This window comes from Mesitornis unicolor, unplaced genomic scaffold, assembly GCF_000695765.1.
Source record: "Mesitornis unicolor isolate BGI_N332 unplaced genomic scaffold, ASM69576v1 scaffold16502, whole genome shotgun sequence".
In the NCBI taxonomy this organism is placed as follows: Eukaryota; Metazoa; Chordata; class Aves; order Mesitornithiformes; family Mesitornithidae; genus Mesitornis; species Mesitornis unicolor.
The window spans coordinates 58,204-83,320 of NW_010168659.1; the positions used below are offsets into that span (position 1 = coordinate 58,204).

At 41.6% G+C, this 25,117-nt stretch overlaps 1 protein-coding gene across 1 annotated transcript; it reads left to right on the forward strand.

Moving 5' to 3' along the window:
• Window positions 1-7,053: 7,053 nt before the first annotated feature.
• On the forward strand, window positions 7,054-25,084 carry SERPINE3 (serpin peptidase inhibitor, clade E (nexin, plasminogen activator inhibitor type 1), member 3). Its single transcript, XM_010179102.1, has 9 exons — window positions 7,054-7,063; window positions 7,459-7,662; window positions 11,787-12,020; window positions 13,317-13,514; window positions 17,904-18,102; window positions 19,172-19,272; window positions 22,550-22,636; window positions 24,638-24,721; window positions 24,987-25,084. The coding sequence occupies exons 1-9, from the start codon at window positions 7,054-7,056 to the stop codon at window positions 25,082-25,084; spliced, it is 1,215 nt and encodes a 404-aa protein (XP_010177404.1).
• The last annotated feature ends 33 nt before the right edge of the window (window positions 25,085-25,117 follow it).

A 25,117-nucleotide genomic window follows, 5' to 3' on the forward strand; every position in this document is an offset into this window, starting at 1 on the left:
CAGCCCCAGAGGTCAGTCAAATGTTGCTCATTTGGGTCCAGTTGGTTTTCTGACCTTATACCCAGGCTGAAGGAAGGATATCTGGGATGGCAGGCAGGATAGAAAAGCTGTGGCTCAATACTAAGCCAGTTTGGCAATGTGGCTTTCAACATGGATCCACCTGGTCAGTTCAGGCCACAGGAGAGGCAAAACCACAGCTGGTGGACTGGCCTATGCAGAGCTGCCTTTTAAATAACGTTCTTACACACTATTCACTCTGGAAGTTCCCATTCGATCTTACCTCTCTCGCCTACTCGACCAAATCCCTCTTTCCGAAAACCAATCTTCCTATGGGAATTCAGTTCTGCAACTTCATAAACATCTTCATGTTTTCATCTTCTGTTTGGTTCTCTGTCATTTCAGCCAGATCAGTAGCAGAAATTGCAGTTGGCAACATGAGGACCTCTTCCAATGTCATTTACTTGGCATCATTTATTTGGCACTGTAGGAGACTGATAGATAAGCATTTGAGGGGTATCTGAATTAAAATCAGCTTTTAACATACTCTATATTCCCTCTCAACAGTATTTAAATTGACAGTTCATGTAGTCATCTGGGAGGAAAATATGCTGCCACTCTGTTGCTCCCCACCTCTGCTTTTGGCTCACCAGCGTGTCTTGTCTGAGCGTGAATTTCCACCAGGCCCCATGCAGGGAACTGACTCTCCCTCAGAAGCATTTTAAATCTGCAAACACCAAAAGGGTGACTTTTGAGGGCAGAGGTGGCATTTCACAGCCCAGCAAGGCAACTCTGAATGTGCTGATACAGCACCTCTGAGCTCCTGCAGGCAGCAAAGTAGCTGATCTGTGACAGCAGCCGCCACAGGTCAGCTCTGCACTCAGGAAAGGTCTTACCATATTTCCAGAATCCACAGGGAAGAGGCTTTACTGCTAAGATCTTCATATAACACTGCAGGAAATACATACACAGCTGAGATGATCTCTTTGGAGCTCATGCATTATTCTTCCCGGAGTTTCTTAAGTCATCTTCTCCTATGAGACATGCACAGAAGAACTACTTGGATTACAATAAGGATGTACAAAATCTTTACTCTCTCCTCAATCAGGTCTTCTTCCTTTTGGTTTGTTTGTTTGTTTCAAAATTCAAATAAGTTTTATCAACCTAAAAAAAAAAGTGATCTTGTCCTTGTGGTTTCTCAGCCCTTTTGAATTCTGCCTATTGAAAACTCTATAACGAGAATGGTCACTGTCAGAACAATGACCTGATTTGGCCTCTTATTCAACCTGCACTTCTGCATGAGGAAACGTGCGTCGCTTCACCAGTGTTATGATGTTAACCTCACTCAGTGAAGGAGGAAGTCCTGTTCCTTTTGCTTGGCTTTCCACCAGAGAAAGGCACCATGCTGCCCACTGCAGAAAACACCGCACAATGCATGAGAAATACCTACCCTGCAACTTCAAAAAGGAGTTAACTCCAGCAGTGATAGCTCATATGACTTGTTAACTTACTGCCTGGCTAAGTCTTTGGGTTGCTACCTGTCTCCAAAATTACCCCTGGGTACAGTTCAGAGCTAGTTTATTCCAGGATTCATCCCAAGAGCCCCCATGGCAGAGCCTGCCTCTGGCCTGGCTCCCACACAGTCCTCCAACGCCAGACCATTGGCCCATGCATCCCCAAGGGTGCATATGTGCACCTGGGGCATCTCACAAGGCACAAAACTGGTCCTCAGTGTCATGCTGTAAAATCACTGCTCTGTTATTCCACTGGAAGTATTAGGAAAACAGGAAAATGAAGCTACAAAACCCATTATATTCATGATTTAGAGCCACAGAGGTTGCAGAGAACCAAGAGCAAAGTGCTCTGCAGTTTGGTCTGGGCTATTGCCCTTCTGCTGCTTAGCCTGCAGCCATGGGCAGAGAGGCTACCTCCAGCTGTGAGAGCTGCCAGAAAGCCTTACTGTTGCTAACCATGCTTCTTTCTACCTGGGTGTGAGTGAAGCAGTCCTCACTGCCATGCTCCTCAGTCCTCCACTCCACATCTGCACTGTGCAGGGCTGGGAGCCGGGACCTGCTTCAACCCATGTGCAAAGAAAGCACTCTGAGCTTGGCATTGCAACAGGGCTCCATGCCAGACCCAGCATCCGGGGACTCCTGCAGGATGGAGCCCCTCGTGAGGCTCTGCACTGTGCGTCCTCCTCACTGGGTCCTGGCTGGACAAGCACTGGCACCGTGGTCATCTGCTCTGTGAGGCCATGCCCTGAGGAGGCACTTGCTGCCATGCCAGCACGTGGTTTTCGGTCCAAGACACCATCACAGGGCTAGCTGGCTGGTTTTTCTTTTAATAAACCACCCCCCCTCCCCCCAAATTATTCACTTCACTGGACTTCTCTTTGAAGGCAATCCTCTACAGTGATCATTCTTTGAAGAGCCAGATTTTGCCCTCAAACCCCAGCGGGAGGTAGAGGTGGTTCTTACATGGCATGTGGAGAGCAGTCAGCAAATTCACTTGAACTTGCTCAGTTGGCTGTTTTGTGGCTTTGCAGCCAACCGCCTCCTCGCTGTATAAGCTCTATGAATTGATGATGTAAATTTTCTTATCCTGAAATTCAGCAGAACCACCTTCATAAGTGAGCAAATGTGTTGGTATCTTGCAGCACAGGCTCTCTCCTGGAGCAGAGATGTAAGCAGGGAGGAAGCTGGTTTGGATTCAATTTAATTTCCCCAGGGTTATATATCTTAAAGAGAGCAAGCACACAAAAACCAGATGCAGATAGAAGGCTAAATTCTGTTCTTGTTTATGAAGGGGTAGATGTGCAGTAATCCTGCAATACCAGGGTTGTGCTGGAGCCAAAGGAAGATTGCTGGAGTCTGACCTGATACAGGAAAGCAAACGAAGATTCTGAAGAGGAAAACCTGCTTCTCATCTTTTTATCTTCTAGTATTTTCCTGGGCCAAATTCTGCTCCAAATTGCTGTGTAAAGTCCATGTAGCAGGAGCCAAAACTGGCCAGAGCCCAAAAGCAGAACTGCTGCCTCTTTCCTCTGAGCAGTCACAACAAACCTGGGCTTGGTCTTATTAGGACACAGATGAATAAATCAGAGAAAATCCAGTCTCCTGGGAGAAACATTTGGGTGAAAAAAAATCAGCTGCAAAAGAAATCTCTCTCTGTCCATAGTGCCTGTGCAGGCTGTGCCTTTCCCTCCAGTTTCTCATTTCAGTCCTGTGACTTCTAGCTGCTTCTAGGGCTGAACAAGCTCCTCGCCTTCCTCCCCAATGCCACCATTGTGAAAGCTCAACCCTGACTCTGTTTTCCACAGTCAGGGAGCACCCTGTCCCCCAGAGAAGCCTCCCAGCCCATATTCCCCCTCCAGCATCCCATTTGTTCCAGGATTCAAGCTGATGTCAGTAGTTCGCATTCACACTCTGTAGTTAGCATTCACACTCCTGTACCTGAGAGCAGAATGTAGCCCATGAAGACCTTGCAGATAAAGTTCTGGAGAGCAGTTGTCTTTGCCCATTTCTCTCTTGCCCTTGTCTCTCTTTTCTGCTCCTGTGTATTTTTCACACCAGCCATTGCAGAGCCACCTACTACGGCATGTGTCAGCGCTGAGCTGCGGGGGATGCTCCAGCAGTCTGTCCTCTTGCCCACAGGAGGACATTGAAGGCCTGTATGGTGACAGTGCTGGCACACCACAGATGTAGACAGGATCTTACCAGTCTGTGAAAGCAGCCGCCACCTGCTGCTTCTCTCTCACCCTTTCCACCAGTTTTGTACCCTGTTTGGTGGTTTGTTCACACATCAGGAAGTTCTTTGCTGTTCTCCTTGTCAAAGAGTGGTGGTTTTCTCTGCTCAGTGACAGGACAGAGAGATTGGGCTCCCTCTGAAGGTTTCAGAGCTGCTCCTGGAGATGTGCAGAGGAGCTCCACGGGGACACAACACCCTGTGCTCCAGCATCCTGCCCACACACACCTGTGCTGTATTTTCTCCAGGTTTGTTCCTTGCCTCACTTCCCTCACAGGCAGCCTAAGTCATCTCAATGTCAAGAAGCACTTCTCAAAATACAGCTGCTACCTCTGCCCCTTTCTGTCTTTGAAGTATTACCTTGGGGACCAATCAATTGCATTCCTTTTTTAAATGCATTTCCAGTGTCTTAAAAATAAAATGATTGCCAGCAAATTTATCACTGCTTTCCTCAGTACCTTGTGAAACATAGCCAGATTAAGACCCAATGAAGGATGTGATGCCTAAACTAGGACATGGGCAAGTTTAAAAAAACATCCTAAAAAGGAGCCAGAAACTCCCTTTCTCCACAGAGGCCTAATCCTAAAACTTCTGTAGGTCCAGGACATCTCTTTTTCTGACCTGGACATTCAGTAATTGGCCTATTTGGTTTGCAGCCCCGGGGTTATGCCCCAAACTACCCTCACCCAAACAGCTCAGCTCCTGGCTCCCTGGGCTCACTTGGAAAGCTCAATTTTCTGACTCACCCCCACATGGCACCAGCTTCTCCTCAAACACCCGGTACTCAGCTTTGGATCCTAGTCTGGGGAAGAGAAACTTAAAATATAGGCTGCTAAACTGAAAGAACGTGAGAATTTTGGGTCTGACCTTGCCCATGATAAGGGTTCATACCCTTTCCCCAGTATTTTATCACTTGTTTTTCAGCTACAGTTAATTTCACTGACTCCTCCTTTCTAATTCTACTGCCTTTTATCTTTCTAATAATTCAGTAACTGATTTTCTTTTTTTATTCATTATACCTAAAGCACATTTCTTATTCCCCTTGGCTGCTTTGAACAACACTGATTCATTTTTAGTTTTCTTAAGTCCTCTCTCTTTGTCTGCAAACACTGATTTGCTGCTGAGATTCCTCCACAGCTTTCCTTTCCTAAATCAGGTGCAGAGGGAGGGTTTGAAACAAACACCCCAATTTCTAAGTCCTCTCTGTGATGAGACATGATCCCAAATAGTTTTTTTTCCCCTTTCCCACGGAAACTATGCTCTCCTGCACCACATTTATACTGTGTCCAATGTTCAATTACATCTTCCATAAATACTTACCCTAAATCTGCATAGCAGCATTTTCACCAAGTGGGAATTGAATGTCAATTTTTGACAGTAATGCCTAAAACCTTCAGGGCTTCCCTATCTTTCTTGCAAATCTTAATAAATCCACAGGAGAGTATCAAGTGGGGCACAGAGAAAATGTCTTATCAGGTCTGGAGCCTCTGGGAAAACCAGAATGCATCTCCAGTCCAGTGGACACTATAAGTGATAACTTCAGCAAAGAGGTCCTCATTCAGCAAAACATTTAAGCCCAAATGTCATTTTCAGCGTAAGGATACTGCCATTGAAATCCATTGCAAAAGCTACAACCCTGCCTGTTGTACTAGACTGGGACTGGCCAAACTCCTGCCCTTCATCTGTCCTAGCAGAGGTCTAAACCCCAGGATCCTCAGCCAGACCCCCTTTCAGTGTCTATTCTCTCATCTTCTCAAAGCAGCAGAAGGAGAGGAACAGCACAGACGCAGATGAAGGACAGCCCATTGCTTCATTCTCATTTGGGCCCTAATTCAATTGTGTGGCTCTCCTTCCCTGTAAGGATGAAACAGTAGCACCTAAACACTATTGCCTGGTTGTAATCACCTTTTTGCCCACATCTTCTTTCCCAGTTGCAACAGGAATGTATGCTGTAAAATGGCTAAGTGCATATATAACATCACAGTAACCTGCAGTTTTACATACATTTTTGAGCCAAAATCTCACTTGCCTTAGGTGCCATTATGAAGCTGAGGCTGAACCTGGGAATATGATGGTCAGGATTTGATCCTGTCACATGAAGAAAGTCATGAACAGCTGCAACTACTTTTAAAGTGGTCACAGCGCCAACTCTTCTGCTTCTGGTTCATTCAAAGTGACCCCTTCCCCACCCGATCTCCTTCAAGTGTGCCATTTTGTTGTTTCTTTCCTCCTGGAAACTAAAGAGTGAATGAAAATCTTGCTATCATGGCAAATAAAGACATTTTAATTGCATGGGATTTCTGAATAAGTTTTCAAAGTGGGGAAAAAAAAATAGCTGTGTGCCTGGTACACAGAGCGCCCTTTCTCCTGCCCTTTGTGGCAGAGGAATCAATGGAATTCATATAAAAGTAGGAGGGGGGTGGGAAGAGAGATAGGAGATGCCTTACTCGGTACCAGCAGGTCACAAGTCTTATGAGGCTCAAGCAGGGCTTGCGAGGAAGTTGCTGACTCTATCTCCATGTGTACCTTTTTGTTCCTTGCCTTGGATTTGCTGGTCAGTGGCATGCCGCTTTGCCTGGCTCCCCATAGAGCTTGTAGCCTACAGGAATTTGGACAGAGTGGTACAGACATCGCCGACAGAGACTCTGATCACTGACTATCCCTTTAAATGCAGTCTCATGACTTAGTCTTTGCTCCACTACCTATTAAAGAAGGAGACAAGAGGTACATAGACAGCTTCCATTCAGACACCCAGAAGGACACAGAAAGGCAAGACAATTTAACAGAGCTAACTGTGAGTAAATACAAGGCATTAGAGGTGCTCTCTAGAGCAAAGGGCATGGAGAAAGATTTGTAGGAAATCCTGAAGTGAAAGAAGGTGCAGTATTTTCTGAAATATGCTTTCATATAATGTCAAAAGGCAAAATTCTCTAAAGAAAGCTATTCTGTCATTTTAGCATTTAAATATGAATCTAAGTGTCTCTTAATTATAACATTGACCAATGCTTGATTTCCCATAAAATTCCAAAGCAGTGATTTTGTGCTACAGGCATTGGAACCTTTTGCAAATACAACCTTTTCTCACTGGGGTAAATTTCATAGAAGAAATACCAGGGAGGAGGGAGGGAAATTTGAAGTCAGCCATTTGTAAAATAGGATCTAAAACCCAGCCTGGAGCCTTTGGTTAGATACCTGCACCTCTCGACAGGTAGCCTTCCTTCTGGGAGTGCTGGATATGACCCCCTTTCTGCTGTGGGCAGAAAGGAGGTGCAGGTGCTCAGCAGCACGGAGACCACACTAAGGCACCCCATCATGCCTACAGGTAGCTAACTTTTTAACCAATGGGCTCTGTGTCTCCATGCACTGTAATGGCCAACCAACCTATATGGGTTCAGTATACTGGAAAACTCAGTCCTTGTTAGTCAACAGAGTCATCAGAATATCCCTACATCTGTTTTCGGTTGGGTTTTTTTAATTACAATAACTACTGGGTAGACATGGACAAGTATTTTAGCAGTCATCATTACTATTGCAAGTGATATCTTAACACTGATGGAAAGAGAAAGTTCCTCTGTCAGCTCAGCCTATTGCTTTTTCAAATATATCTTTATTATTAATTGCAGGTATGATTATCTGGTGGAGAGTCTTCCCATTTCACCTTCATGTTGCCCATTTTCTTCTCTGCGTTTATCCTGTTTGCTTGCTGCTTAACTAAAGGAAACTGCATCTCCTATGATGAGCTGAAGGAGCTGAAAACTGAATTTGCCATCAATCTCTACCAGCACTTGTCCAAAGCAGAGAACAGAACCAATCTGGTTGTCTCTCCAGCAAGTGTGGCTGTTTCTTTGGAGCTGCTGCAGTTTGGAGCTCAAGGAAATACCTTTATAGAGCTGCAGGATGCCCTAGGGTACAACGTTCATGGTAATGTACAGCTTAAAAAAATACTTTTTATCTTACATTTTGCAATAAATTCACAGCATTTGTAAGGAAACAGCAATTGCACACATCATACTAAACTTCTGTCGTCTGTCTCACTGCAAGATATATCTTAGGAGTGTTTTCTGCATCTTTCATAGCCAGGCATCAGCTGGACAAACAAAACTCAAGGGATTATTTGATACACATGTTATTATTCCTCTTTTTTCTTGAACAGTGCTTATTCTTTTACTGCACTAAAATACAACTACATCTAGAAAAGCAGCTTCCATGAACAGCAGGACTACTCCTGGTTTCCCAGAGATTCATTGTGTCCATTGTGTCCTGGCCTCCCCTATGTCCTCTGCAAGGAGGAGTCAGTCCTATCCTATTAACAAATTTTATGAAACCAATAGAAATCGAATTTTCTATGAGAGTTTGTGCCTTTTTCTAATGTTATAACAACTGGCCAAAAAGATGAAAAGTTATTAGTAGGAGACTGGCAGAGAGATATACACATCGACAGATGGATGGTGCAATTGCATCTTTCCCTGAAAGCTGGCTAAAATAAAGGCTCGCTGGGAATCTGGAAGGGATATGGAAAAGGCAGATGTCTTAAAATGTAACATTAAGTCAGCTGAATTTAAGGATGCTGTTTTCATTTTAGCTCTGGATTATCCTACCATCTCACATCACATGTCAAAAACTATTTTACATTATGGGCACAATGTTTATGAAAAGCAGATGACTGCCTCATCTTCAAACTTTGCAGCTTACACATAAGACTTATGTATAGAGATGACACTGCTATTTCTCAGCATAAAATTTACTTTCAACGTATGAAAACTAAAGATAAAACCTACAGCAATTTCACCGTCCTGTGCTGTAACCTGCCTTAGTCACCAGCCCATTCTGTATAGCATTGCTATTCAAAGCCAGCACAGCAGGAAGAGCTGCAGGTACTGATACAAGCACAGGGCATCTATATCATGAGCAGCTGATGTAATTGCAGTCTTGCCAATAAGACTCCCATTTCTGTAAATTCAGTTACAATAATATTAATACATGAATGTGCAAATAAAGTAGGATGGGATCAATTGCTGTTGGTTATAACAGCACATTTCCAGTGACGGAGATTTAAATCACTTTCTCAAATGGTTTAAATCAAATACATCAATCGCATATTTAGATCAGATTTCCCATCAGATGAGTAAAACCAAATCACATATGTATGCATATCTGATAAAATTCCTTTCTTCCATTACATGTTTGCATTAATGTTTCTGTCGGTCTGTTTTAAACAATAATGAAGGATGTGGTTAAAAACTTAGCAGACTGAAAACAATGAAAACATTGATGGCTCCTATTCATGAAGAATTCAAATTCGCTCTTACATGCACTTGTAATCTTCTGTTAATGTTTGTAAGATTTGTTAACCTTTTTTCTAGTACAAAGAAAAACGGTGTGTAGAGGAATGTCTCTCTAGACACAGCACAGACAAAATGACATGCTTTAAAATGTGTTCTCCTTTCTGTTTTATTTTATCAATGGCAGAGTATTTTAAAGCAATTTTGAAATGTTTTCCAAGTAAGAATTCAGTATTTTGGTTAGCTAAGCACTTCTTTGATATGACGGGAGTTACAAGCTCAAGATACCACACCTGGTGTTAACATCTGCTTCCAATTTACCATCTTTGATTTCTTACATCCTCCAGAGAGCTTGCCAAGTGCTCCCGCACTAATGCAAAACACACAAGAAAAGCACTTCACACCTCAGGCAGTGTGAGCTTTCTTAACATCTGGTCAAGGAGTTCAATATTTTATCCCTTAAAGAGTAATAGATCTCAATGTTAATACCAAACTTCCCATAGGTGATTAGTCTTCCTGCAGGTTATTAAAGGAGCACTATTAGGTCAGAAAATACACACTGGATTCTCAGGTGGTAGAAGTCAGTAGACACGAAACTCCCCTTTTACCCAATCAAGAATCTGAACCAACAAGGTAAAAGTCTCCCGATGAGATTAGGGACTTGGCTGGCAGCTGGAGGCTCACAGCGATCCTGCCCTTGACCTGATGCTCATGCTGGGACACGTCAGTCAAGGCAGGATGGATACTTCCCTGGTTTGCGGCCCTAAACCGCCCACATCCCAGCCGACAGCCCAACCTGACTTCCCTCCAGCAATGCCTACACCCACAGGCATCTGGAGAAACTGGGTGACACCTTCCTTTGCCTAAGGTCTCTCTGGAGTCAAAACCAAGAATTCAAGCCAGGGCCATAATGCCAAGTCCAGCCATGCTCATAGGAGCAGAATACCTGAGGGATGCCCAGGGCACCTGGGGGTTTCAGACCAAGGCAGAGGAGCACCTGAGCAGAGTATGGCACCCTGGAGAAGGACAGAGTACAATACAGACTCCTCTTGGAAATGGCGGATGGCGATTCGTTGCTTAGGTTTCACATAGAAATTGGGACACCTGGTGCCTCTTTTCATGGGGAAAGCAGAGAGGTCCTGGTGGTCCCACAGAGCCAAGGGGCACTGATGATTTGCTGAAGAAGAGCAATATCCAGACATCACAGAATCATAGAATGACCAGTCCTCAGGGAAAGACTATTTATGGGAGGAAGAACCTGCTGGAAACAACTTAAAGACAAATCACAACCTCAAAAAGGCTTTTATTGGCTGCATGTAGGCAAGTGTCCTCCAAAGCATAACAAGGGATATGGGAAAGGGGCTGAACAGCAAACATGAGAAGTTTGAGGAGATTTGGCATAAAGCCCATTAACATCGTTCAGACTAGGTGCAAGTTCCAGGACTCAGGAGATCACCTCGACATGAACCATCCCATCAAGAACCATTACAGTGAGCAAAATAATGAAAGCCAGAAACAGCTGCTGAATTACCCTTCAGGGAAGCCTACTAGAAACTTTGTGATTTTTGAAAACACAAGATCCTCTAGGTTTGCAGGACTCATGTTCCTGTTGGGCCCATACCTCAACCGTGTAGCCATCACAGAAGCCACCAGCATCCTGATTTAGTTGATGTCTGTGCTCACTGCAGGGAGGTTGGACTCAATGATCTTTAGAAGTCCCTTCCAAACTGTTCTGTGATTCTATGATCTACCATGAGCTCCCCTGGAACAGGAGACTAGGGCACTATTCAACTATTTTCATTAGTAGACAATGCACTAGAGAATACATTACTAACTTTTTGGACAACACTGAGCTCGTAGTTGCTATAAGCATTTTGGAAGATCAGAATAGAGTTCAAAAAAATCCTGGCAAGTCAGAGAAGTGTGTGAAGGGAATAGGACACAATTCAGTAAGGACAAGTGCAAAATTCTGCATTTAGAAGGAATAATCAGCCATTCAAATCAGTGAACAATGAGCCAAAGAATAGTTTTTTAGGAAAGGATCTCAGTGCTCTTAGGAATAATAAAAAAAAAGAATATTGAATGGGAAATATAATCGTACTTCAGGAAAAGCAGACACTGTTGTGAGTTGTGTAAAGAGAAGAGTCACTTGTAACACACGTGAAGCAACCTACCAGCTCTACTTAACACTGCCAGGGCTTTCCTGCAGTACTGGGCCAGTTTAGGGCACCATCCTTCAAGAAACAAAACAGCATGAGGGCCAAGGGTAGCAGAGACAGACCTGGGGCAGCCAGGGAGATGCCTTTCCTGGGGCGGGTGGCATCGATAACGGCAGGAGAAGGAGACGGCAGTACTGCGGCATTGGCAGCTCAGCCAGTCATGGCCAGAGGCGCTGGGTCTCAGTAATGGAAACCCAGAGAGTTTTCTAGAAGAAAATAATGTTCCTCACGAACAGTAAAACCTGTGTTTGTGTAGAGGCATAAGCCTGATGTGAAATTGGCCACTTGATATATCTGCACTAGAGTGATTTCTACAGCAATATGAAGAGTACTTTCCTGTGCCCCGTGTGTCACCATCCTTAACAGTAGTGCTTGACAGTAATACCATGTAAAGTCAAGGGTGCTTCAGCTGTTATAGTGCTTTAACTTTCAGAGGACACTGGTGTCAGCACTGGAGTTGAGAGCTGCTGAGCCCTGCTGCCATCTCTGCTGTCCTTATCCCCCACATGATAACTGCAGGTTCTCCCTCTCTCTTGCCTGGCAGATCAAAGTGTGCAGGATTTCTCGCGCACGGTGTTCGAAGCAGTGACTGACTCTAACCAAGGCACGGTGGTGCAGCTGGGATGTTCCTTCTTCGTGGATGCCGGTGTGCAGCTTTCGCCTGTCTTTGCTGCACACACTGCACACTGGGCAAACAGCAGCCTGCAGCAAACCAACTTCACTGACCTCAACAGGACAACAGCCCAAATCCAAGAATGGATCACCAGTAACCTCGGAGGTAACGTAACAACCTGTGAGAATGACTGCGCATGAAAAAAATGTAAAATAAGTGTAACATGAGACTTTGCATTTAACCAAGTATAAAGGTTTTTGCCACAGCCTGTGTTGTCCAAATCAAGGCTCAGAGATGGGTAATCTAATTCTTGTGCTAATGTTGATTTTTAATGTGAGGAAAGAGCTAGAATTGGTCAAAATGTGTGAGTATAAGTTTGCAGTATCAAGCTGGTAAACACTTGGCCTTGTTCCTCTAATTTTCAAAATGGCAATCTTTCACAGTATTTTCAGTTTTAATGAGGAGTAGCCAAATTCCCCAGGGACTAAGTTTGCTGTGTTGAATGCTTTCATGCTGCTATGGGGAACACTCAGGGCCATAAGCTCAGCCGTTAGACTCTGAGTTTAAAAAGTTGAAATGGGAAATAAAATGAACTTACTTTTCACACAAGCAAGAAAAGAAATGAAATTAAATTCTGTGTTAATGAAAAAGTAACTGAAAAGTAAGTCCTTAGAAGTAGAAGACCAAATCAATCCTCAGTTCACCCCATCGACTTAAGCTACATGAGTGTTAATTTGGCCATCAATTTGTAAAGTGATGTTAAACACACATTAAAGCTGCTATCAAAAAAAAAAAAATCTATCCTTCTCAAATGAACTGTAATAAGTGATCCAGATTCTTGGTAGAAAAGTATTGCCCTAGAAGCAGAAACTGAAATGGAAGTTTACGCTGTAGTACTCATATGAGTATCAGTGAATTAAAAGTGGATCACATTTCCCAAAATCTTTGAGATTCACAAAGCAGGATCAGTTGAACTGCCAGCTAAATAAGAGAGAGGGACCATTAGGGTATGAGCTTTAGTTGACTTAGGTACCTCATAAAGCAATCTGTAATCATTAACCCATTTCATGGGGGATTTCTGGCACTAAAGATGCACTGCGAGACACCTGTGGGCACATTTAAGCTAGAAGACCTGTTTTGGCCAGGGCATGGTGCTGAGCACTGGGCTGCTGTCATCCACACTGTCCAGTCAGTAGCACAGCCCTGGCACAACTCTGGCCCTCAGCCTTGACTAATTTGAGCTCGTTTCATGGGAAAGCATGGACCAAGAGGCCACCCAAATGAGGTCCATGTGAGGTGGGGAAGGAAAGGTAGAGCTTAGTAGTGTCTTGTGAGTTGTGCCTCCTGCCCTTCGACACAGAGAGCGGTCCCAACTTGCTTCATTTACTCACACAGACCTGGCCTTTAGGCCTGCATGAGTAGGACACTGTGTGTCCCCCTCCCTACCTCTTTTCGGTGCAGATGAGGACGTGTACGGCATGTCGCTGGAGAGCGCTGGGTCACCCCTCAGCCAAGTCATCCTGGTGAGCACCATGTACTTCAAAAGCACGTGGCAAAAGAAGTTCTCCTTTATGGATACCCAGATGTTGCCTTTTACCACAGCAGAAGGATCAACCCTGAAAGTGCCCACAATGCATCACACAGCTGAAGTTAACTATGGTAACTGTCCTTCATCCAGATTTGCTCTATTGTACAACATCTACTGTCTATGCCCCATCCCTCGCAGACCAACACCTCCCAGCACCCCATGACAAACTTGTCAGCTATAACAAACAACTGAAAGGTGCCAAGATAATGTGCCAGGAGAAGGAAACAGGAGAGACTGGAGGTATTATGTATATTTATATACTTATGCCAAATCAGAGGATATTCTCAGCATGGGCTTAAAACAGTGTAAATACAGATCAAACATTTATTTCCGTACTGTATAAATATAGTGTATGCTCCTTTCGAAGGCCTGGCATATGTGGGTTGCTGACAGAAGGACTCATACTGTAGGTTTAATTGTCCACCACCACAAATTCTTCCATTTCGGTCTACAAAATATAAAAAGCTCCTTTCCCTTCTATCCTAAATTTCAGAACTGCATTTGGGTAAAAACCTTCCTATTTCCAACTCTAATTTTTTTCAAGACCAATTTATGCTATCTCTTAGCATTGTACAAACTTTATCATTTAAGTTAAATAGTTTCAATTCAGTTTTGATATTTACTCCTAAATGTATTTGCCAGTTGCCAAGCTGCCTTTCCATTTCCTGTTAGCTAAGCTGAAGATGCCAGGCTCTTCTAATCTACTAAAAAAACAGATACTCAAAGTCTCTACTAGTCCTTTTCTGCACTTTTCCAATTTAAATTAATCTTTCTTGAAAATAAGTGACTAGGCATGAACATAATACTTTTAATGAGGTCATATCCATGCTCAATAAAATGCTCTGAGTATTTCTATGACTTGCTAAAAAACCTTGTGTAGGGCACCATAGAATCAGCTCAGGGTGGTTACTCAAGGTTGACTCCACCTGGGCCTTTTTTCTTTCTCCATTTTTTTCCAGCTGATGAGTCTTAGGTATATCAAGGGGAGGGAAATCTCCACAGGTACATACTTATTTTTGGTGTGCTTTTGAACCACCATTTGATTTCCACCACTTCAGTCACCACAGTAACCTTCCTGTTTGTCTTTGATGAAAGTCTTGAGGTTTGGCAATACTTTGGAAAGCCATTGATAACCTCTTTTCAACCTGGGAGCCCCTCTTTTAACATAGCTCCTTGTAGTTTCTCCTTTCAGTGGCTGCTTGCTACCTTTCATTTCTTGCTTGAATTGTCATCACTTCCACCTGTAAATAGTGCCACAGTGAAATGGTGTTTAATATTTTACTTAAAACTAGATGGCTGGATCTATGCCTTTTTATCAAATTACTTACCAAGTCAATAAAGCTTATAGATTTGTTTGCTAGGATCTACCTGATTTTGCAATTTATCTCACTTTCTACTTCCCTCTGTGACTTGATTATTTCTTTCTCCACAGTATGTTCTAAAACTTCTCAAATAATTACCTAAAATTTCTCAGATTACTTTCTTTTTCTTTATAAATGTGCTTCTATTTTCCAGTCATGGGACACAACTGAATCTACAGTCTATTAAAAATCTTTGCTGACCCATTTGCAATTCCACATCCAAGTTCTTTTCATGTTCTGGAGTGGTGATCATCCAGGCCCCAGATTACTATTTGTCTCTCTCAAGTAATTTAAACTTTATATATGTCACTGGTGGTGTAGTACCTCCTGTTCTTTCCTCATTAGGAACCTCACCGTTATCCTTTGCTGTATCATCAGATTATTTCTTTCCCATCAGTTCCAGCAAATAATTGGGATGAATCTAAAAAAATATTTAATTCACAGTGCTAAGTAGCACCATTCCTCCTTCCTTTTTCTTTTGTTTATATGGCTAAAACATTTTCCTTTTCTGTGCAACAGTCACATCAAACAGGCAGTTGGCAGCTCATTATTTCTGTGCTTTTTTAATCTCTTAACCATAATTCACTTGGCTAAGGAATCACTTTTTCCGCTCTCTGCAAGTTTGTCCTTATTGTTACATCTTTCACTGTGGTGTTTCCTCTTCCAGGACAGCCCTGGTGTGTCTACCATGCTGCTTCCTCCTGCTAGGACTGCCAGCTCCTGAGTGCCCTCACACCTCTGACTTGAAGCGCTCCCATTCTCTTTACATTTGAATCTTTCGTAAGTTAATTGACTTTACTGAGGACTGCGGAGTTTCCCTTTCCAAAACTCTACACCTTATTATTGTTGAGCAACATAAATGACCACATGAACTCGTGATCTTTCAGCCCTAGGTGATTCTGTATCACCAGCCCCACTGCAGGGTCTTTGCTACTCATGACATCTGGAATAGCTTCACCCTTCCTTGCTTTGTGAGCTATTCAGGAAAACAAAGAGGTTTCTTGGGACTAACCCACACCTATTAGCTCAGGAACAGACCTTTCCTCTGAACTTTCTCTTTTGGTAGAGTGAGATAAAGAAATGAGAGGTCTAAAATGATGGAAGGCAGGGGGCTGCCAGTGCTTATACAAGTGGAGATCTCAGGTAAAGACCAGTGACCAGAAATTCAGCAGCTGAGCTGCATTGACTGACCATAGATTTCCTCCTGAGCCCTTGCAAACTTAATGTGAAATCGTTAGTTTTGCTTTTCTGACCATTTGCCTAAACACAAGAACACCATCCTATCATCCTAAAGTAGTTAGCAGGACCATTAAATATTTGCCCAGAAAAGGAAAGTTAACCAAAGTACTGGGATTACTTCTTCATCCACTCTGAAATGTGAGCTCTCTGCAGCTCGAGAGAATTTTGAAGAAATTCAAAATGAGAGAGATCATCTAAACTTTGCTAATGTCAGATTTCATAGGGCAAATTCAATCTTTGTCACTAGAAATGATAGAAATATTTCTAACAAGTCAGTTTGAAATTAATAGGAAAAACAGGTTTACTACAGAAAAACAGAGGCAGGAGATAACTTTCCTTGAATATTAAACGATAGCAGCTATCTACCTTCAGGATCCAAAACAGAGCGAGAAAGATGAGCTGTGGCTTGTTATTGACCTTAGCATTTACAATGTTTTTTATCCTTTTAACATGGCCATGCAGAGCAAATCAGCCTGGGAACAATTAACATTGCTCTAAGAAAATGTCAACATTACTGTTTACACGTGCCTTTTAAAGACTGCAGCTATTTTACATATATTCATTTTTCCAAGCAATTTGCTAACTAAATTTGAATACTGATTTAGGATATATATAATTCTTATGGGATGTTCAAAAGCAGTTCAAGTTAGAAATGCTAAATGTTCTGCCTCAGTAATCGGAAATCTCTGATTTTCTTCTGAATTAACAAATGAGATCTCTATAACCTTTGTGCACAACGTGCTGACTTCAAAATATCAGCATGCCCACAGATTAAACCACTCCTGTCCAGTGCACTACAAATGTAAATCTTCCCTGCTTGCCTGTTACAAACCAAAAAGTCTCCATTACAAACCAAAAAGTCTTTTCTTGGCAAAGTGATCCATGTGCTGGGGGATGGTTTTAACAGCCCAGTTCCCTCCCCACACTGCATGGTGGGAGGGCTAAAATTTAATCTAGCAGGATAATCAACATTTAAGGAATCCTATCTAATCCAGATCTGCAAAACTAACAAATGTTGTACACTAAATATAGAAGACATCCTATAGCTACTTACTTATTGGCATATATTGAGGTATTATGAACATGAACTAACTATATTCTGTTACTTACAACCACTGACTCAAAACTCATGAGTATCTACCCCTGAAGATACAGCTACTACAGCTGGGTAAAGAGGGAATAAATAAAATATTTCATATGCTTTAGACCTAGATTTTTAAAAAATAAAACATTTAGTACTTAAATAAGCATAAGCCTAACTACTTTACTGTTTCATGTAGCTATTTTTTCTGGAAATAAGGTTAAATCTGATTTTTAATGGTAGTAAAGAAGGAAACATGAGGCAAAGTAGGTTTCAGTTAATTAAATAGTACGCTCCTCATTTTGTTTTTGTAATTTCTTTCAGTAGTGAATTTTTAGTGAAAGGTATTAGATGGAAATCACAGCGAAAATGGTAAGTTTATTCAAATAAAAATCACTGCAGGAACAGCCACCATTAAGTTGCTGTCATTGCTTCAGTCATGTTTTTTAAACTCTGAGCAAGGAGGACAGCTACTATATGAAAAAGTGATAAAATATCCATGCTCTGTTGAGACAGTGCTTCAGGTACCATTACTGTCATTGGCATTTTTCTGCCAAGATAAGGATTTCATTTATTTATCAGCTCTGTTCAGATGAGATGCTGTTGTGAGTGAAGAGCAACCTATAGCTGGCTGCAGGAGCCCATGTGTTAGGGACAACCCCTTCATAGCCCATCCCTGGGGTTCTGAACCTTCTGCTGACCCAGGCTTGGGTTGTGGGTTTTGGGGTTTTTTTCCCCACTTGAATGATGAAATAAGATCTATATTTACCCATCCACAGGCCAGTTCCAGACAGCAGCTCTGGAGGGTTTCAGCGTGGTTGAGTTACCCTACCTGGGAGAGAAACACAGCATATTCCTAGTGCTTCCAAGCCACAAAAGAACATCTTTGTCCCAGATTGAGTCTCACCTCTCTGCCAAAACCGTAACCCTCTGGGCCAGCAGCTTAAAGAGAACAAAGATGGACATTTTTCTGCCTAGGTAAGCGAAGTTAGTGCTCCAAGGCGGCTTCAGTGCTTCAGTTGACAGAAATCTGTGATACTGCTGACACGAGCAATGTGTGAGACAAAATAAAATGAGATGCTACTGGGCTTGTTATTCATCAGGTGATCAGAAAAGCTCCAACCCTTTCTTAAGCCACGTAGAGGTGAGCTGGGAATGCCAAAACTTTCTGGCGTGTTCTGTACTGTTTTAAAAAACAAGTATTGCAGTTGAACTTACAGCTTTTACTTTAAATTTGTTTGGGGTTTAACAATCCATTAAGGATCTAAAATAAATAAATATTCCTGGCCCTTTCTCACACTACATTTTTCTCTTTGCTTAATGAAGAACAAATATGTAACCTTTAAAAAAAACCCCACAATATCTTATTTTTACAACTTGTTAATGTACTACAAAAGTACTCTGCAAAGAACTTGGGGCCCCCCACAGTCATACCCGTCTTTCTGTGCACAAAGCAAGCTCCAGCCATCCGTTTTCCACATTAGTCATTCGCCGTTGCCAGCAAATGCACATATCCTGGAGGTATTTTCTATCATCTATTCAAATGAAACTGCATAGCAGGAGGAAGCAGGTGCAGGAGGGCCTTTTGTGGCTGTACCTATTGTACGGATCAGCATGGAAGGGCTTCATTACATGTCTCTTACAATACATTCCCCACCTTAACAAAGACCTGAAAAAACAATTTGTACATTAATATTCCTTTTTCTTCAAGCCAATCTTTTGCAAATGTTTCAAAAGGCCCTTTGCTACGGCCAGAAAGATTGTTAAAAAGAGGACACTTGGGGAAACGCTGAGTTCATGTGTCAAGAAGACCGAGAGGCGGTCTGATTGCAATAGATGGAGGTGAGGGACTCCTTCTGTGAAAATCTTTAGGTGAAGATGAGTCGCTTTTCTGCAAAGTACACTTAATCAGAGGGAGCGCATTGGGTTCATACAGAAACAGATGAATGAAATGCAAAGGCTTGAAATGAATTGCATCTGTTCCACCCTTTAGCTCTATGAAACTACAAGCCCTGCATTTAAATAAAATCTATCATATTAATTTCAGGTTCAGTATTCAAAGCCTTTTTGACCTAAAGACAGTTTTTCCTGCCTTGGGAATTAGAGATGCATTTGATCCCATCACTGCTAATTTTAAAGGCATTTCAGGTAAGAGGCTTGACTGAATAAAAAATTATCACTGACCCAATACTTCTAGACTCTTACATTTGAATGATTCAGTAGACCTGGGCCTTCTGAATTGATTGTACCTCTTTCTCTGTGAAACTCTAAAATACAATTAATGCTCAACAGTTCTACTTTATTATCACCAATTGTATTTTGAGCTGTTGCTTTGTAAGAAAGAGGAATCTGAAAGGGCTGGGGCTGGGTTTGGTCTTGCCTTTCTTTTTGGCTTTTTTTTCTCCTTTCTTAAGATTAAAAGTGTCAAGACAGTGTAGGCCTGAAAAATATTTATTCAGAAACTTAGGATCCTTTAGCACATCTTGCTTTCCTATTTGTATTTTTAAGTGGTCATTTAACAGTTAGGGTTGCTGGTCCAACAAGCCTGTATTCCAACCCCTGACACCGCAAACAGTATTAGCATGTGCCCACGCTATGTTGTCTTCTTAATTCAGTGAGCAGTGGACTAAACTATACTTTTCTGTTGCTAAAATTACTAGTGTTACAATTGTAAACTGTCTTGGTTTTGGAAGCCTGAAATTATTCCGTTCCTTGGAAAAATTTTATCCCTGTTAAATATTAAATACAAAATTAATCCAAATTATCTATTTTCTTTTGATTACTTCCAGCAACACAAATAATTTCAATGTAGTCATTTCTGCTCATAGCAGAGATTCAGAGGAGCAGCTGCCCAGAGAGATGGAAAGAGTTCATGCAACTCTTCTGCATACAAGTGAAAAAATGAAATTCCTCCAATTCAGACAAACATGTTTTTACAGAAAAGTTGCTTTCCTGGGATCAATTTCATAAGGCATGTTACTTATGGGGGTTTTTTTATGCCACTTTTAAAATAGAACATGGCATTGGTTTATTGTTGTATCTCTCAAACTGCAGAGATGCACATTAATTTGTTACTGCCCACTTATTTGTTAAAGCCTGCTGCTTTGTTTATTGCAAACAAATGTTAATATACTGATAAAGCGCACAATACTTAATAAAGTGTTAACTTTATAAAGTTAACATCTACTTAAGATAAATACTTTGAGAAAATGAACTGCATCATAAACAGTATCATTTAGCAGCTTCTTTCTCATGTATGCAACTCGGTGGCTTTTGTCATGCAGGGTAAGGCTTGTGGAAGTATTTGATCCTGCCTGTGGTGGGGTTACGGATTAAAGGATATGTTGGTACCCTTCTCAGTTCTACTCTTACAGTACTCAGTTCGGTACCATAATAGTAGGGTTATAGCTATGATGGTCTAAGAGTTTCATGAGGCAGAGTTTATGGGGAAGGTTTATCTTTGCTTTAACCAGTAGCTACATTTGGAAGAACAACAGCTAAATATTCAGTTCCCCTTCCATATGAAGCAGAAGCTGTAATGTAAATATTTTCTTGTTTTCACCTATATGTCAGACTTGATCCTCAGGTTCAGACCAGAAAGAAAAAAAATCACAACCTTCCCTGCTTTCTGCTCTCTGCAGTCAGCCGGGGAGGAGCAAACTTGCAACACACTCCTTGGTACCATACTGAAATTATTTTTTTCCAAGCTCTGCTTTATGTCACAGTCCCATTGTTTCTTCCTGAACAGTGTTTTTCCTGCAGTTTCCCTTCCAACAGTGTCAGTATTCATTCACTGTCCCCACTGTGTTAATCAGTTTCTACTCCCACTGTGTAACCTTGCTTTCCACCACAACCTGGGAGACCTCTCAAACTAGGAACTCCCATGCAGCACTCAGTCCACTATTGTCCATATGGTGGGCAAATAGTCACAAAGATGAAAGATCAGGTAAACAAGGGTAGAAATGAGGGAGAGGAGGTTATTCACAATGATGACTTAGGGCTCCATGAAGAGCCCCTCTGTCTTCAAAGATACAGTCAAATGTTTGCATTCCAACTCACATTCACAAGGGATCTCCCTCTCTTCGTCAGCAATGGAGATCAGAGATCTGCTGTCTTCCCTAAAGTGACCTAATGTCACCTTCCTTCTGTGTTGTATCACTCTAAAGATGTTCCTATATTGTGTCAAAGTGATGCTCTTCTGTGTGTAGCCCAAGTCCAACTCCCACCACTGGACATCAGTAGAAATGGGCCAGACTGCAGCTAGCTCTGTCAGCAGAAAGTCAACCTCAGAAAGCAAACTCTTCTAGGTTCACTCTGAATCAAACAGAATCAAAATACTGTCATTCCCCCTCCCCTTAAGTTAGAAAGCAGATCTAAATGATTAGCAGTCAGTAGCAGAAATGCCTTTAAGCAGAAAAATATCCCAACTTTGCATTCAGTAGTGGCTCTTTCCTAAGACCTTCATTGCTCATCTGAAAGCAGGATCCACATTTCACATGAAAGCCAAGGGGCACCTGGGCCATCAAGCAAACTGCGCTCTGTGTCAAAGGACATTTTCAGGCAGTTTGAGACACATGAGTGTTCTAGCTTATTCTCTGAGTTCCCTGCATATAAGGTCACGATGTTCTGAAAATAAAGTAGTCATACTACCTCAGTTACATACTGAGCTAAAAAGGTCATAATGTTAAGCTAGCTTAGACATTCAGGCTGCCTACGCCCATCCATATTAGGCACACATATGAAAAACCAGGAGTGGAGTCAAAATTAGAACCAAGGACCTTCTAACGCAGAAACCAGATACAAAAAAAGCAACTGAAAGGCAGGTTTATACTGTGCTGTCTTTCTGAATACGATGTGAACCAAAGATACAATATGAACCAATGATCTATGAACCAATGAAAGGAATTTCTGACAGCAGAAAAGCCAGTAATGCAACATGTGTCCTATTCAGCATCAGTTCACATGTAGTAAGGTGGCGAGCAGGTATTTCACGTTATTGCGATAAATTCCTCAAAAGCTAAACTTTGTCTATAATTATATTCTTTCTATTAAGCATTAAGTATTTTGTAAGCAGTGCTATCTTAATAATATTTTAATAATTTTTGTTTCATTTTTCAAAAATGGAATAGAGCAGAGGTCAGGCATACATCAGGTAATGATGTAGTTACTACTGCTCCAGCTGAATACCAAGGGACTGAAATCCTCTGGCCTAGCCAACATTTAAGGCTGTTCACTTTCAGTCATTGAATTAGTTGCCTGTGTGAAATATCTACCAGTTACGTGATCCTTTGATTCCACAGAAGAAAAGGTAAAAGCACTCAGAATTTAAGGAAAAAAAAAAAGTGTTTGCAATGAAATTCAGAAAATTACTAGTAAATTTCATTTGATTGTTTTTTTTTGTTGTTGTTTTGTTGGTTTTTTTCAGAGCAAGGTAGTCTTTATATTTCAGAAGCTATTCACAAAGCAGAGATTGAAATAACAGAAGATGGTACAAAGGCATCAGGAGCTACAGGTAAATCAAACATACAGACTTCACTTCTCCCCTCTTGAGTCTCTGTCTACAGAAACAACTACTAGTCTGTTACTTAAAGAAAAGAAAAAAAAACCGCAAACCAAACCAAACCAAACCAAAACCCACAAACCCCCACAAACTAAAAAACCATGGTAGTATTTAAATGTATGCCTAACCTATATTTAAACATCTATATTTAACACATTTCCATTTTGCCTTTGTAATTGTTCATAAGAACTGTTAAAACTCTTCCCTTCCCATGTTTGATCTCAGACTAACATGTAAAGGCTCAAGCGAAAGCCAGCTTTACCAGCCCAGGGAAAGTCCAGTTTGAGAAAGTAACTCCCTTATTTTGCCTTTGATTAAATCTGTTTGCTCCTATCATAAAAGCAAAGAATGAAAAAAGTTTACCAAAATTGTATTTATAGCTCCTGAACTGTTAGGGGGTTTTCTTTCTGGAGATGATCTCTTTGGTAGCACTGAAGGTAATGATAGACAAGATTTGTCTTCATGAAGACAGGCTTGTTTCTTACATCCGTTGAGGTGTGTCCTCAAGCTGTCCAAACACCAGTGTAGCAGAAGAGTGATCATTGACCACATCTCACACTTCTGCTTCCCTGAGCTGTGCTGACTGTAGACATGCTCCATGTGCACACTGCAAATGCTGGTTGTCCCTGACTGCAGATCAGGGCAAAATCCGGGTCTCTCCCGTTCCTCCTCCTTGCTTTCAGGAAGAAATCCATGAGGCACAGAGGGAGAGCACCACAGTGCATCCCACTGCAGTGCCCAGGACACTGGGCTGCTCTGTGAGGTGCACCCCCCTCACTGCAGACATCCCAGGGTCATGATGCCAAAAGGAACCTGCGCACACCCAATTTGGTGCAGTATTCCCCTAGCAGCAACTGAACAAAACACATGCTGTACATATGTGGCTGTAGAGTGAAAATTCTTGCTGCAGAGCTGTACAGTTCCAAATTTTATTACAATTTTCATCCCTACTGGGGCATTAATATTTTTAGTAATTTTTCTGGTAATTCCCATACAAAATAAAAGCTTTTAGGTGGCTTCAATTATGGGTAATAGCAATCAGACATCACACCTTTATCCCCAGTGCAACCAATGCCAAAACTTCCCTTAACTCCAGTCAGACCAAGCTAAGAAACTGATTTTAAAAGGTATATTTATTGTATACTTTAAAAGCTCTGAATCTAGTCACATGGTAGCTTGAAAGCTAAAGCAGGCACTTTTTTTAGTAGCACTGATTTAGTGCGATTCAAACTAGTTTTACTGAGTTGTACTTGAATTTTCAATTGAATTCCATTGTTTTAACTGCTCATTCAAAAATAATCCAAACCTGGGGTTTTTACTATTGGGGTTTTTTGACAATGTATTCTTAATGGTACATAGCTACAAGGAAGAATTTATGTAAGCAAGATATATTTTAAGAACAGCTGAGCCATCATAATTCTTAAGGACTCTTTATTTAATCGAATAATTAACCCACAACCAGACAGAAGAAGGAGAGTCATAAACTGAGACTGAGGATACTCTGCTCTGGCAGAGAATTACCAGGATGACATAGATATTTTTCTGCTGTTTGCCTCCCATTTAGAAAAAGGACTACATCTGTGCCTTCCTTATCTTTTTCACCAGAACAGAGCATAGCTAGGAATCGGCTAACGGGTTAGGCCATAACATGCTACGACGTCAGCAGAGTTAAAGCTGTGATAACAATGAAAATTATATTACCTTTGAAATCCAAAGCCAGACTCACTTCAGCAATGAAATACACATGAATCATCCTCATGTAGGCTCACACCACTTGACTTGTTCATTCCCCCAGACTGATTCCACTGTTGGGTAAAATTGTTGTTTTGTTCTTAAAGCAGAGGAGTAACTCAAAACTCAAGGTACTGAACATCAGAAGAGCTTGAGGGCACTGTACAGAAGACGGAATGAAAACGGACACATTTTACTAATGTTTTCTTTGTTGCATTACAGCAATGGTATTGCTAAAAAGATCTCGAACGTCTATTTTCAAAGCAGACAGACCTTTCACATTTTTCCTCAGACAAGCTAACACAGGTAAGCAAGTTCTCCCTTTCAGTAGCAGAACCCTTCGTAAGTGGCACTGAAGTCAGTACCAAGTTATTTGTGAATAGCATCTCACTCTTTAATCCAGGAAGTGTCAACAACCACAGAAACAGAGGGGGTAGGGACTTTAAAGTATAAATAATACAGTTTAATTTCTTGAAAAAAGAATGCATCATAGTCATAGAAGTCAGGGAAACCAGATGAGGCTCTTCTATGTATATGCAGTACGTGCTCAAAAAGATTTCTACCATTATAGGCACTAGGAAAGATCTTATAGATCTTAAATGTCCAGGATTAGAGACAGACCTCCATGGGGTGATTCAAATTACAAATGGGCTGGATAAACTGGATTAATATCTGAAGAAGTTAAAATACAAATCTTTCCCT

Bases quoted from the DNA above. Each gene is read 5' to 3' on its own strand.
- SERPINE3 (XM_010179102.1), top strand. The intron at 12,021-13,316 runs GTAACGTAACAA...TTTTCGGTGCAG, and splicing joins GATCACCAGTAACCTCGGAG to ATGAGGACGTGTACGGCATG. The intron at 18,103-19,171 runs GTAAGCGAAGTT...TATTAATTTCAG, and splicing joins ATGGACATTTTTCTGCCTAG to GTTCAGTATTCAAAGCCTTT.